At 43.6% G+C, this 12,796-nt stretch overlaps 1 protein-coding gene across 2 annotated transcripts in view; it reads left to right on the top strand.

Annotated features, from left to right (window-relative positions):
- MED27 (mediator complex subunit 27) overlaps nt 1–12,796 on the top strand; it is a 255,637-nt gene that overhangs the window by 197,346 nt on the left and 45,495 nt on the right. For both annotated transcript variants that reach the window (XR_012897207.1, XM_075905682.1), the window contains exon 5: nt 12,293–12,400. Coding sequence is in view for 1 of the 2 variants with exons in the window: in XM_075905682.1 (XP_075761797.1) it covers nt 12,293–12,400 (108 nt within the window). In the remaining variant the exon portion in view is untranslated. The remainder of the gene's footprint in view (nt 1–12,292; nt 12,401–12,796) is intronic.

Here is a 12,796-nt window from a genome sequence, read left to right as displayed (position 1 = left end):
TGGGACAGGCTTGTTATCTACCACAGAGAAGGAGTGTGAACCTTCCTTCTAAAGTAATCTCAAAGCCTTCTGTATGCCTTTCTGTTTATTTTCCCTCTCAATCCCCAGGATAATATCCAAGGCCTAGTGGGACAATCACTATTATCCTGGTAGCTTCCAACTGGCCACAGTAGTTTTGCTTGACAGACCAGCTTTAGAAGTTCACTGAGCCACATATCCAGCTCTTGCACTTCCTATATCTGATTTCACAGCACCATGGACAGATGTTCTATTTAGACGTGACATCAGCAAAAGTATGGCTGTCAGCTAGTTGAGTATCATGAGCAGAAATTGCTTTCTACAGGAAGACATTGCTCAGAAAGATTGACTGCTCAAAATGGAAGAATTGTTCTGTATGAGCAGCCCAGCATGGTTTGGACCCAGTGCAGACCTCAATATGGAAGATCAACTACTTTTTACACTGAAAACAGGTTATCCTTTTTTTAAAGCTCTATTTTACAGGACTCTTGGCTTGCAATATGCCTATGCAGTTGGGCACAGTCTTTTCTCACCTGACAGTATTGTATTCCTGAATGGGCTAATACATGCTTACCCACTGCTCAGAGAACCTAATCCTGCCTGGACCAGCAATATAGTTGCACTAAGGCACATGGAACCTCTTTGAATTTATTTTGGAATATTCTTTACAACATCACACTCTGAAGACAGTCTTCCTAATTGTAATCACTTCAGCCAGAAATGTGAGTAAGTTTCAGGCACTTACATCTGATGCTCTATGTGATATTCTACAGGGACACGGTGGTGCTAAAACCTCACCCAAAATTCACACTCAAAGTCTTGGAACAGATTTGAAAAAAATAAGTCCATCCATATAGCTGTTGTCTTCATAAAATCTGAGGAAGAGGAAGTTTTGCACTTGGGATGATTCCACCACCTTGCTTTGTTACAGATTGTCTTCCCATTTATTTCTGGGGCCATCTCGTTGCAGAGACTATCAAAATGGCAACACAATGTATATTCTCATAGACTTTAAGGTCAGAAGGGACCGTTGTGATCATCTAGTCTGACCCCCTGCACAGTACAGGCCACAGAATCTCACCCACCCCTCCTAGAATAATCCTCTCACCTATATCTCAGATATTGAAGCCTTCAAATACTTTGAAGACCCCAAGATGCAGAGAATCCTCCAGCTGTGATCTGTACCCCATGCTACAGAGGAAGGCGAAAAACCTCCAGGGTCTCTGCCAATCTACCCTGGAGGAAAATTCCTTCCCGACCCCAAATATGGCGATCAGCTAAACCCTGAGCATGTGGGCAAGACTCACCAGCCAGACACCCAGAAAGTTCTCTATAATAACTCCTATCATCCCTCCATTGACCTATTTCCCACTGATAATGAATGGTCAATTAGTTGCCAAGATCATGTTATCTCATCAAACCATCCCCTTCATAAACCCATCTAGTTTAATCTTGAAACCAGATAGATCTTTTGCCCCCACTACTTCCCTTGGAAGGCTGTTCCAGAACTTCACTCCTCTAATGGTTAGAAACCTTCGTCTAATCTCAAGTCTAAACTTCCTACTAGCCAGCTTATATCCATTTGTTCTTGTGTCCACATTGGTATTAAGCTTAAATAATTCCTCTCCCTCCCTGGTATTTATCCCTCTAATATATTTAAAGAGTGCAATCATGTCCCCCCTCAACCTTCTTTTGGTTAAGGTAAACAAGCCAAGCTCCTTAAGTCTCCTTTCATAAGACAGGTTTTCCATTCCTCGGATCATCCTAGTGGCCCTCCTTTGTACCTGTTCCAGTTTGAATTCATCCTTCTTAAACATGGGAGACCAGAACTGCACACAGTATTCTAAATGGGGTCTCACCAATGCCTTGTATAATGGCACTAACATCTCCTCATCTCTACTGGAAATACCTCGCCTAATACATCCCAAGACCGTATTAGCCTTTTTCACGGCCATGTCACAATGGCGGCTCATAGTCATCCTATAATCAACCAGGACTCCAAGGTCCTCCTCCTCCTCTGTTACTTCCAACTGATGTGTCCCCAGCTTATAACTAAAATTCTTGTTATTAATCCCTAAATGCATAACCTTACACTTCTCACTATTAAATTTTATCCTAATGCTATCACTCCAATTTACAAGATCATCCAGATCTTCCTGTATGATATCCCGATCCTTTTCTGAATTGGCAATAGCTCCCAACTTTGTGTCATCCACAAATTTTATTAGGACACTTCCACTTTTGGTGCCAAGATCAGCAATAAAAAGATTAAATAAAATTGGCCCCAAAACTGATCCCTGAGGAACTCCGCTAGTAACCTTCCTCCAACCTGACAGTTCACCTTTCAATATGACCCGCTGTAGTCTCCCCTTTAACCAGTTGCTTATCCACCTCTCAACTTTCATATTAATCCCTATCTTTTCCAATTTAACCAATAATTCCCCATGTGGTACTGTATCAAATGCCTTACTAAAGTCGAGGTAGATTAGATCCACTGCATTTCCTTTATCTAAAAAATCTGTTACTTTCTCAAAAAAGGAGATCAGGTTAGTTTTGCACGATCTACCTTTTGTAAAACCATGTTGTAATTTGTCCCAATTGCCATTAGCCTCAATGTCTCTAACTACTTTCTCCTTCAAAATTTTTTCCAAGATCTTGCATACTACAGATGTCAAGCTAACAGGCCTATAGTTACCCGGGTCACTTTTTTTTCCTTTCTTAAAAATAGGAACTATATTAGCAATTCTCCAGTCAAATGGTACAACCCCTGAGTTTAGAGATTTATTAAATTTTTTTGCTAATGGACTTGCAAGTTCATGTGCCAGTTCCTTTAATATTCTTGGATGAAGATTATCTGGGCCCCCCCGATTTACTCCCATTAAGCTGTTCAAGTTTGGCTTTTACCTCGGATATGGTAATATCTACCTCCACATTCTTAGTTCCATTTGTTATGTTACCATTATCCCTAAGCTCTTCGTTAGCCTCATTAAAGACTGAAGCAAAGTATTTGTTTAGATATTAGTAATTAGCGGTCCTACTTCGTCTTTTTTTGTTTTTTTTTTCCTATTTATATGACTATAAAACCTTTTACTATTGGTTTTAATTCCCTTTGCAAGGTCCAACTCTACCTGACTTTTAGCCTTTCTCACTTTGTCCCTACATGTTCTAACCTCAATAAGGTAGCTTTCTTTACTGATCCCTCCCATTTTCCACTCCTTATATGCTTTCTGCTTTTTCTTAAACACCTTATTGCTGTGTTAACATTAGGCTGGTGTGCCTCTCCCACTGAACATCAAAGTTCGCTCTTCCAGGTTGCAGACCACATTCCTTGCGGGCTTCTGAAATGTACTAATCTTGGAAATCTGCAAAGCAGCAAAATGGAGTAACCTGCTGAACTTTGTCAAATATTATGCCTTTCCAGGTCAGATGCCAAGTTTAGGAAAACACTAAAATTGCTCAACAGCTTCAGGTGAAATTCCTCCTTTCCACTGTCATGAGGAGGTATTCCTTGCTATTCACCAACAGTAGGATCCACATTGACATGTACTTGATGAAGAAAGAACAATTGCTTACACTGCACTAGCCGTGTTTTTTGAGATGTTACTGTTAGTGTCTCCTATGACCTGCCCCCTCTCCTAGTTTTCAGAGTCCTTCTGCTAATAGACTTCAAATTATAAAGAACTGAGGGAGAGGTACAGGAGCATGAGGAGGCATAAGGCATGTGTATGACCTGGATGAATAGTGCTATTCAAAAGATTCCAATCTTGTATGCCTATAGAGTGATTCACAACTGATTACATCATCTTGAAGAACCACAGTTACTGCAGAGTAAGTAACCCATTCTTCTCATGCATCATCTGTACTCCCTTCTGCTTCAAGCATTTCCCTTGGACTCCTAACCCTGGCGCTTGTATTCCCCCTACATCTGAGTTTGTGAGAAGATGTTTCTTTAGTTCCTATAGTGGGGCAGTTCTTCCCCAGATGTACCCAGGCTTCCTAGAGACACTTTATCTTGTTTATAGGTGAGGATGAGACTCTAACCCCAAGCATGAAGAATTACTAAAGATAGAACAGTGACTATAACTAGGAGCCATGAGTTAAAATTAAGAAAGGAAGAATTATGGCAAAAAACTGGAAAAACTACAGAGAATGGTTTGTTAGAATGTGGAATAGTCTGTCAAGGTTAGCAGAAGAAGTGCCATTACTTTGATGCATTTTAATCTGGACTGGACAAAATCTTGGAGAACATACAGTAGAAAATAGTCCACTGCTGACTGGGAGAAGGTTTTAAATAATGCAACAGTTATTTTCTCATTCTTGTTATTTTTCATTGAGGGAAAACTATATAATGCTCTCTGTATAACTAAGACCAAAGACAGAAACCCTGTTAACCTTAAAACTCAAAAAACGTTGACAAATACATTGATATATTACATTAAAACACTGTAATTACTGTATTTGATCAGTATTTAAGGCTTATTTCTGTTCTTATGATCTTTACTCTTTATATGCTTACCATTTACAGAATAAACTAGAAGTAGGGGGTAAATATCCCTTTAAAACTATTGAAATTTTAATTTTTTTTTACTCTTGTAATTGTAATCTTTCTCCTTGTAACTGCTTTATTTCCTGCCTCGTTTATTTTTCTCCCAAAGAGGCATCAGACTAGCCTTCTTTAATGTATTAAGTGTCACTTACAATGCAACGTTAACATACTACTCTTCATACTACTTATGCAGGACCAGGTTAATATTAAAAAAAAATCTGGCTAACTATCCTATCTTGCTGGTTGGGGAACCCTCCTCTGAGTGTGCTAAATGGGTGGCCCAGTTTCTTAAATTAGTATACTTTTTTGAGTACTTGTCATGTTTATATTCTTGGCGAGAGTCCTAATGCCCACTGGCATAGGTACACTGTCTCTCCTGAGACCAACCCAGCCAACTCACTGCATCCAATGCTCTTGTCATGATTTAGCCAAACTAAGGATGTAAAATATCAATTCATTGAATAGTTGAGTAACTTCATGAATTCTTATAGGTTAGTCAACTATTCTGTAGTCCCTGGGGGCAAGGCCAGCAGCCGATGCGCTCCTGCCTCACTCCCAAGGAACCTTCTGCCATTCCGCGCTGCTGCCTCTGTATCAGAGGCAGCAGTGGCGGGAGCCAGGCATGAGCTTGTCCATGAGGGGAACCAGTTTAAAAACATGCTCCCCTCGCGGACTGGCTGCCTGTCAGCCTGCTAAAAAAAATACTGGCAAGGGTGGCAGGTGGGGAGCACGTTTACTCTATAGTATTAATCTATAAGCTTTTGTTAATCGCTTAGGGTATGTCTACACTGCAAAGTTAATTCGAAATAACAGTTATTTTAAATTAACTTTAATAGCGTTTATACATGCAAACCGCTATTTCGAATTGAATTCGAAATAGCGGAGCCCTTAATTCGAATTTGGTAAACCTCATTCTACAAGGAGTAACACCAAATTCGAAATAGCTATTTCAAATTAAGTGCTGGGTAGACACTTAATTCGAAATAGGGGGCCTCCAGCCCTTCCCAGGGAGCCCTGGTAGCCACTCTGGGCACAACCAGAAAAACTTACTCTCCTCTCCCCCAACCCTGGAGCCATTAAAAGGCTAGACCCTGGCCACAATGCCTGTGCCAGCTCCAAGCCTGCCAGCCCAGAGCCAGCAGTGGACACCGGGGTCCCTGACCCAGTGGCCCCAAAACATGAGCCAGTAAGCCACTGACATCCAGCCCTCCACCGCTCCCCAATAGCAGTCTGCCAGCTCCCAGGAGCCTGACAGGGGCTGGAGAAGACGAGTGCCTTCCTGGTCCAGTGTGGAGATCATGGACCTTATTCAGGTTTGAGGGGGGGGATGCCCCCAACATCCATGATCTCCGCACTAAACGGAAGAACTTGGCCATCTATGGCAGGATAGCTGCCAGCCTGGCCACCAAAGGCCACATGCGAACCCAGGAGCAGGTTTGCATGAAAGTCAAGTTGGTTCGACGAGACCCCCAGCCCTGAGCTTCCCCTCCCCCTTCTTCCCCTTGCTTCCCCCTTCCAGCTCCCTCCTCCCAGGTTTCCCCCTCCCCTCTTCCACCCTCTCTCTTCCTCTCTCCCACCTCCTTTTCCCAGTCTCCCCAGAGGTTCATCCACTCTCCCCCCCCCCCCCCCGTTTTGTTCAATAAACCCAGTTTCTATTTTTGAACATACGTGTTTTATTTGACATCAGGAAGGGGTAAGTAGAAGGACATGAGAGAGGAATAGGGCATGAGCCCCTGGTGAAGAGGACTGGGGAGACTATGAGATTCTCCTCAGGGTGGACGCTCTCCCTCAGGGCCTCCTGGATCCTGACAGCCCCCCGAGAGACCTCCCCGGATGGCAGCCTGCAGCAAGTGCAGCCGGGCTGATGGCAACGACCCCACGAGATGCACCAGCATGCCCAGGGGCAGCTCTGGCTCCATGTGGCTGAGTGCTGTGGTGTCCCAAGTTCAGGCACTCCAAGACAGAACTGCTTTACTGTCCCTCTTCGAGGTAGACAAGCAAGAGAGGAACCCTGAGAACTGTCTGTCTGGGGTGGGGGTAGTGTCCCTTTAAGTATGGAGCTCAGTTAGCCTCAGGCAGCAGCCCCACACGCTAAGTCCTAACCTGATGCCCTACCGGCACTGGTTCCGGCCAGCCTTAACTTTGGTTCAGGGTCCAAACAGTGTGGATGTGCTATTTTGAAACAGTTTTTGTGTCTAGAGCTGTTACTTCAAATTAGCTTAATTCAAATTAACTATTTAGAATTAAGTTAATTCGAAATAGTGCTGTAGTGTAGACATACCCTTAATGGACTACACTATTACATCCCTAATCCAAATGGTAGTGTGCAAGGTATCCTATAAAAACTACCACCAGGCTGGTTATTAATATGACTGTAAAAGAAGTCGGCGGCGAGTGGTGGTGGTTGGGGGCACCCTCCTGAGAGGGAATGAGCCATCCATCTGCCATCCGGGCCTGGATTCTCGAGAGGTATGCTGCTTAACGGGAACTCAGGATGTGACTGAGAGTCTTACAAAACTGATCAAAGCCTTGGATTGCTACCCCTTTCTGCTTCTCCATGTGGGAACTAACGATACGGCTAAGAATGACCTTGAGCGGGTTACTGCGGATTACGTAGAGTTGGGAAGAAGGATTAAAGATTTCGGAGTGCAAGTGGTGTTCTCATCCATCCTCCCTGTTCAAAGGAAAGGACTGGGTAGGTATCGTTGAATTAAGGAAGTAAATGTGTGGTTACTCAGGTGGTGCTGGAGAGAGGGCTTTGGTTTCTTTGACCGTGGGACTCTGTTCTGGACACAAGGATTGTTTGGAAGAGATGGGATCCACCTAACCAAGAGAGGAAGGAGCATCTTCACGGGCAGGCTTGCAAACCTGGTGAGGAGGGCTTTAAACTAGGTTTGTTGGGGGACAGTGACCAAAACCCTGAGGGGAGTGGGTAAGTCGGATACCAGGAAGAAATGCAAAGAGGAACGAGCAACAAAGGAGGACCCTTGATTGGAATAGAGAGGCTAGGGCGATCAGCTGGTTATATAAGGTGTTTGTACACCAATGTGAAAAGCCTGGGTAACAAACAGCAAGAATTGGAAGCCCAGGCCCAGTCCAAGAACAATGATTTGATTGGGATAACAGAGACTTGGTGGGATGACTCGCATGACTGGAGCGCTGTCATGGAAGGGCATAAACTGTTCAGGAAGAACAGGCAGGGGAGAAAAGGAGGAGGAGTTGCACTGTATATAAAAGAGCACAATCATTGCTCAGAAGTCCAGTATATAGAGGGAGAAAAGTCTGTTGAGAGTCTGTGGAACAAGTTTAGAGGTGTAAGCAACAGCAGTGATGTTGTGGTTGGTGTCTGCTACAGGCCGCCGAATCAGGAGGATGAGGTAGATGAGGCTTTCTTCGGAAAACTGAGAGAAGTTTCCAGTTCGCAGGCCCTGGTTCTCGTGGGGAACTTTGATCACCCTGACATCTATTGGTAGACCAGTATGGCAGTACACAGAAAATCCAGGAAGTTTTTGGAGAATGTTGGGGATAACTTCTTGGTACAAGTGCTGCAGGATCTGACCAGAGGCCATGCTCAGCTTGACCTGCTGCTCACAAACAGGGAGGAACTAATAGGGGAAGTAGAGGTGGGTGACAACCTGGGAAGCAGTGATCATGAGATGGTCGATTTCAGGATCCTGAGCAAAGGAAGGAAAGAAAGTAGTAAAATACAAACCTTGAACTTCAGAAAAGCAGACTTCGACTCCCTCAGGGACCTGCTGGGGAGAATCCCCTGGGATGCTAACATGAAGGGGAAAGGAGCCCAGGAGAGCTGCCAATATTTTAAAGAAGCAAGGGATGTGAAGGATAACAAGAAATGTTTCTACAAGCATGTTAGCAAGAAGAAGGTGATCAGAGAGGGTGTGGGGCCCCTACTAGATGAGGGCAGTAACCTAGTGATGGATGATGTGGGGAAAGCTGAAGTACTTAGTGCTTTCTTTGCCTCTGTCTTCACGGACAAGGTCAGTTCCCAGACTAATGCGCTAACTGACACAACATGAGACGAAGGTGGACAGCCTTCGTTGGGCAAGAACAGGTTAGGAACTACTTAGAAAAGCTTAAATGTACAGAAATCCATGGGTCCGGACTTAATACATCCAAGGGTGCTGAGGGAGTTGGCAAATGTCATTGAGGAGTCTTTGGCCATTATCTTTGAAAAGTCCATTTTAAAGAAAGGGATGAAGGACGATCCAGGTAACTATAGGCCGATCAATCTTACTTCAGTCCCTAGAAAAATCATGGAGGGGATCCTCAAGGAATCCATTTTGAAGCACTGGAAGACGGGAAGATGATCAGGAATAGTCGGCATGAATTCATGAAGGGCAAGTCATGCCTGACCAATCTGATTATCTTCCATGATGAGGTAACTGGGTCTGTGGATATGGGGTAGTCAGTGGATATGATATACCTTGACTTTATCAAGGCTTTTGATACAGTCTCCCACAACATTCTTGCCAGCAAGTTAAGGGAATGTGGATTGGATAAATGGACGGTAAGATGGATAGAAAGCTGGCTGGAAGTTTGGACTCAGCAGGTAGTGATCAACGGCTCGACGTCAGGATGGCGGTCAGTTTCTAGCGGGAGTGTCCCAAGGATCAGTTCTGGAACCAGTTTTGTTCCACGTCTTTATTAATGACCTGGATGAGGGGATGGATTGTACCCTCAGCAAGTTTGCAGATGACACTAAGCTGGGGGAGAGGTAGACACACTGGAGGGAAGGGAAGGAGGCCAGAGTGACTTAGACAGATTGGAGGATCGGGCCACAAGAAATCTGATGAGGTTCAACAAGGACAAGTATAGAGTTCTATACTTGGGATGGAAGAATCCCAAGCATTGTTACAGGTTGGGGACCAACTGGCTAAGTAGCAGTTCTGCAGAAAAAGACCTGGGGATTACAGTGGATGAGAAGCTGGACATGAGTCAACAGGGTGCCCTTGTAGCCAAGAAGGCTAATGGCATACTAGGTTGCATTAAGAAGAGGATTGCCAGTCGATCCAGAGATGTGAGTATTCCTCTTTACTCGGCTCTGATGAGGCCACATCTGGAGTATTGTGTCCAGTTCTGGGTCCCCAATTACAGGATGGATGTGGACGCATTGGAGAGGGTCCAGCAGAGGGCAACCAAAATGATTAGGGGCTGGAGCATATGACCTATGAGGAGAGGCTGAGGGATTTGGGTCTGTTTAGTCTGCAGAAGAGAAGAGTGAGGGGGGATATGATAGCAGCCTTCAGCTTCCTGAAGGGAGGTTCCGAAGAGGATGGAGAAAGGCTGTTCACAGTAGTGATGGATGGCAGAACAAGGTGGGAGAGGTCCAGGTTGGATATTAGGAAAAACTATTTCACTAGGAGGGTGGTGAAGCACTGGAATGGGTTACCTAGGGAAGTAGTGGAGTCTCCATCCCTAGAGGTGTTTAAGTCTCGGCTTGACAAAGTCCTGCCTGGGTTGATTTAATTGGGATTGGTCCTGCCTTGGGCAGAGGGCTGGACTTGATGACCTTCTAAGGTATCTTCCAGCTCTATGATTCTATGATTCTGTGTAAAGTGTGTGTGTTCATGTTCTATGTGAAGTTGTGAATTCCTTCTCTATGCTTTTACCCAGAACATGTTTAAGACAAGACAGTCTAGCCTCCGTAAAGGTGTTAAACAGGTCTGCCTTAGACAAAGGAAAGTGGGTTTACTTCAATTTACATATTATCAGTAAACAAAGGCATCAGGCAAAATCGGGGAATTATCCTAGTCCTGAACTGGACAGACTGAATTAACATGGGTCTTGTGCCTCAGAGAGAGACTGGAGACTAAATTGCCAGGAAGCCTTAGTGACTTTTAAGATTAAAAACAACTCCTTTGGTGTTACAAGAAAAAGAGACACTCTATCTTTATCCTTCCTATTGCGGGACATATAAAACAAGCAGTTGGATCTCTCTTATGGGTCCTGGCCAGGCCAGCCAATAAAATCAGGAAAGGAGACTATGGGTGAGAGAAACCATCTTGAACAAAGACTGCATCTTGGTTGATTAACTTTTAGCTATGTGTTTTCACTTTTATTTGCTTATAGCCATTTTTACCATTATCTCTTTTACTTGGTACCACTTAATCTATGAATTTTTGCTAATAAATTTTCTTTATAAATCATCACTGCTGTGTAAATTCAGTAGAATGTGTGCTTCTGTAAAACTAACAGGTTGGATGTGTTTTACTGCCTCCTTAAAGGCTGTGAACCTCACACTTTCTCTGAGGATCCAGTGAGAGGGACCTTTAGTATAGAGCAGGGGTGGACAAAAGGGCCTCTGTGGGCTATTCCCCCACCCCCAGACCAATTAGGGCCTGGGGGGAGGCACAAAGTTTTCTCTACTCTGCCAGGAGCATGCGGGAGAAGACTTCACGCGCTCTCCCACCCCCAGCCCAATCAGGAAATGGGGAAGCCTGAAGCATCCTGGCCACGCCCCTTCCTTTTGAGGCCCTGCCACTTCTGGTGCTTCAAACATTTTTTAAGTGGCCCCTGGCAAAAAATGATTACCTGGTATAGTGGGATGTTGAGGGGACCGAGTTGAGGCTGGATCATCTTACAAGGAGTAATCAGGTTGGGTAAAGCCAGAAGAAGACTTGGTCTGCTGTCAACAGGGAGCCAATATGTCTGGTTATAAATGAGTCTCTTGAGTTTTGTGCCCCATATGGTAATGAGACAAACCCAGACATGGTTTTGTCTGGTACTGGACAGGGGATGTCATAATGAAGATTACACTACTCTGCTCCTGCTAGCATAACCACTCACTCAGCATGTGTGCAAGATAATGCCATCAAGTGTGGGGGGAGAGATTGGGCTCTCTTCATTACAGCATTCCCCATGTTGTATGACATTGCCAACATAATGCATGTTAGGTAACATGAAGGGGGACGGGCGTGCAAGCAGGAACAAGTCCACTCCATTTCACATGTACCGGAATGTGTAATTATCCAGGAAAATGGAAGTGGCTACCCTAGCTTGCCAAGCTGTTGAGATCAGAGCTCTGGATCAAAGCTGCACAGCCACAAGACACCCAGGGTTTCAAGAATCCCATACTAGACTCGGTGAACCCCAAAATGTGAACATTTTTCCAGTGCATGTTATAGGGTGCAGAGATGAAATCACAGTGCATGTAATTTGCAATATAAAGTCTTATTGCTAATTGTAAAAACAATCCCACCCTCCTTTTCCATTTTACATTTTTTTTATCCTTTTACCATTTTTGTTCAAGGGAAAATGTTTTGTTTTAAGCCCTCAACATGCATTTCAGGGACAGCATTAAAAATGACTGCTTATTTTAAAAAGTATTTGTTATGCATACAGTTATATTTTGTGCTTCCCAACATACTGAAAACAATCAGATTTTCTCAGTGTTTTTGACATATTGGGGTTTGTTAATTTAAGAAAGAGAGAGTTGGTTGGCAGTGTCATTTCTGTAATGGTGAATTTTATGACTTCAAACATTTTCAGACACATGGTCTACATTATTTACTTTTTCTGCATTTTATAATCTGCCTCTCTTCCTCACACATGCACACAGTATTTTAGATTCGTATTTTCATCTTTCTGTAAAATATTGCAAACTGAAATTTCCTCAAATGTAAGCAATTGACTCTATGACCTTGTGAATGCAGACTTAACCCAGCTCTCTTTCAGCTTATGTTTTTGTCCTTTTCTTGTTATTGACAGGTTACCTTAGGAAAAGTGCTAAAAGTGATAGTGGTGATGCGGAGTCTCTTCATTGACCGGACAATAGTAAAAGGATATAATGAAAATGTATACACTGAAGATGGCAAGGTAGGTTTTTCACATCTCTAGCTTCAGACTTACCTGATACCTGGTTTTTGCGAAACTAGAGAAAAGAACTTCCATCACAGGCATGTTTGCAAACAAGAAATTATCACAACAGGCTGGGCTGATGTTCTGCAAAGCTTTCAGCTTTAAATTTAGCTCACTTCACTCAGATTTTTCATACTCAAGCATCTATTTTTTCTTTAAGCCCTGATGCCCTTGCTTGAATTTCTAATTTATCACCTTAGACCACAATTGCCTCATTAATAGTGTCTACTGAGGAAACATTTTTTCAGTGTACCAGCACATCAATAGCCCAGGGTTCACTTTTCTCTTTTCTGAGAGCCACTGGGAAATCTTTGGCTAGTTTTATACTCAAGTTGATAAACTTTGCTATGAAAA

This window comes from Pelodiscus sinensis, chromosome 22 (genome assembly GCF_049634645.1).
Source record: "Pelodiscus sinensis isolate JC-2024 chromosome 22, ASM4963464v1, whole genome shotgun sequence".
In the NCBI taxonomy this organism is placed as follows: domain Eukaryota; kingdom Metazoa; phylum Chordata; order Testudines; family Trionychidae; genus Pelodiscus; species Pelodiscus sinensis.
The sequence above is the reverse complement of the archived record's forward strand: the minus strand, read 5'-3'. Positions and strand labels throughout refer to the sequence as shown.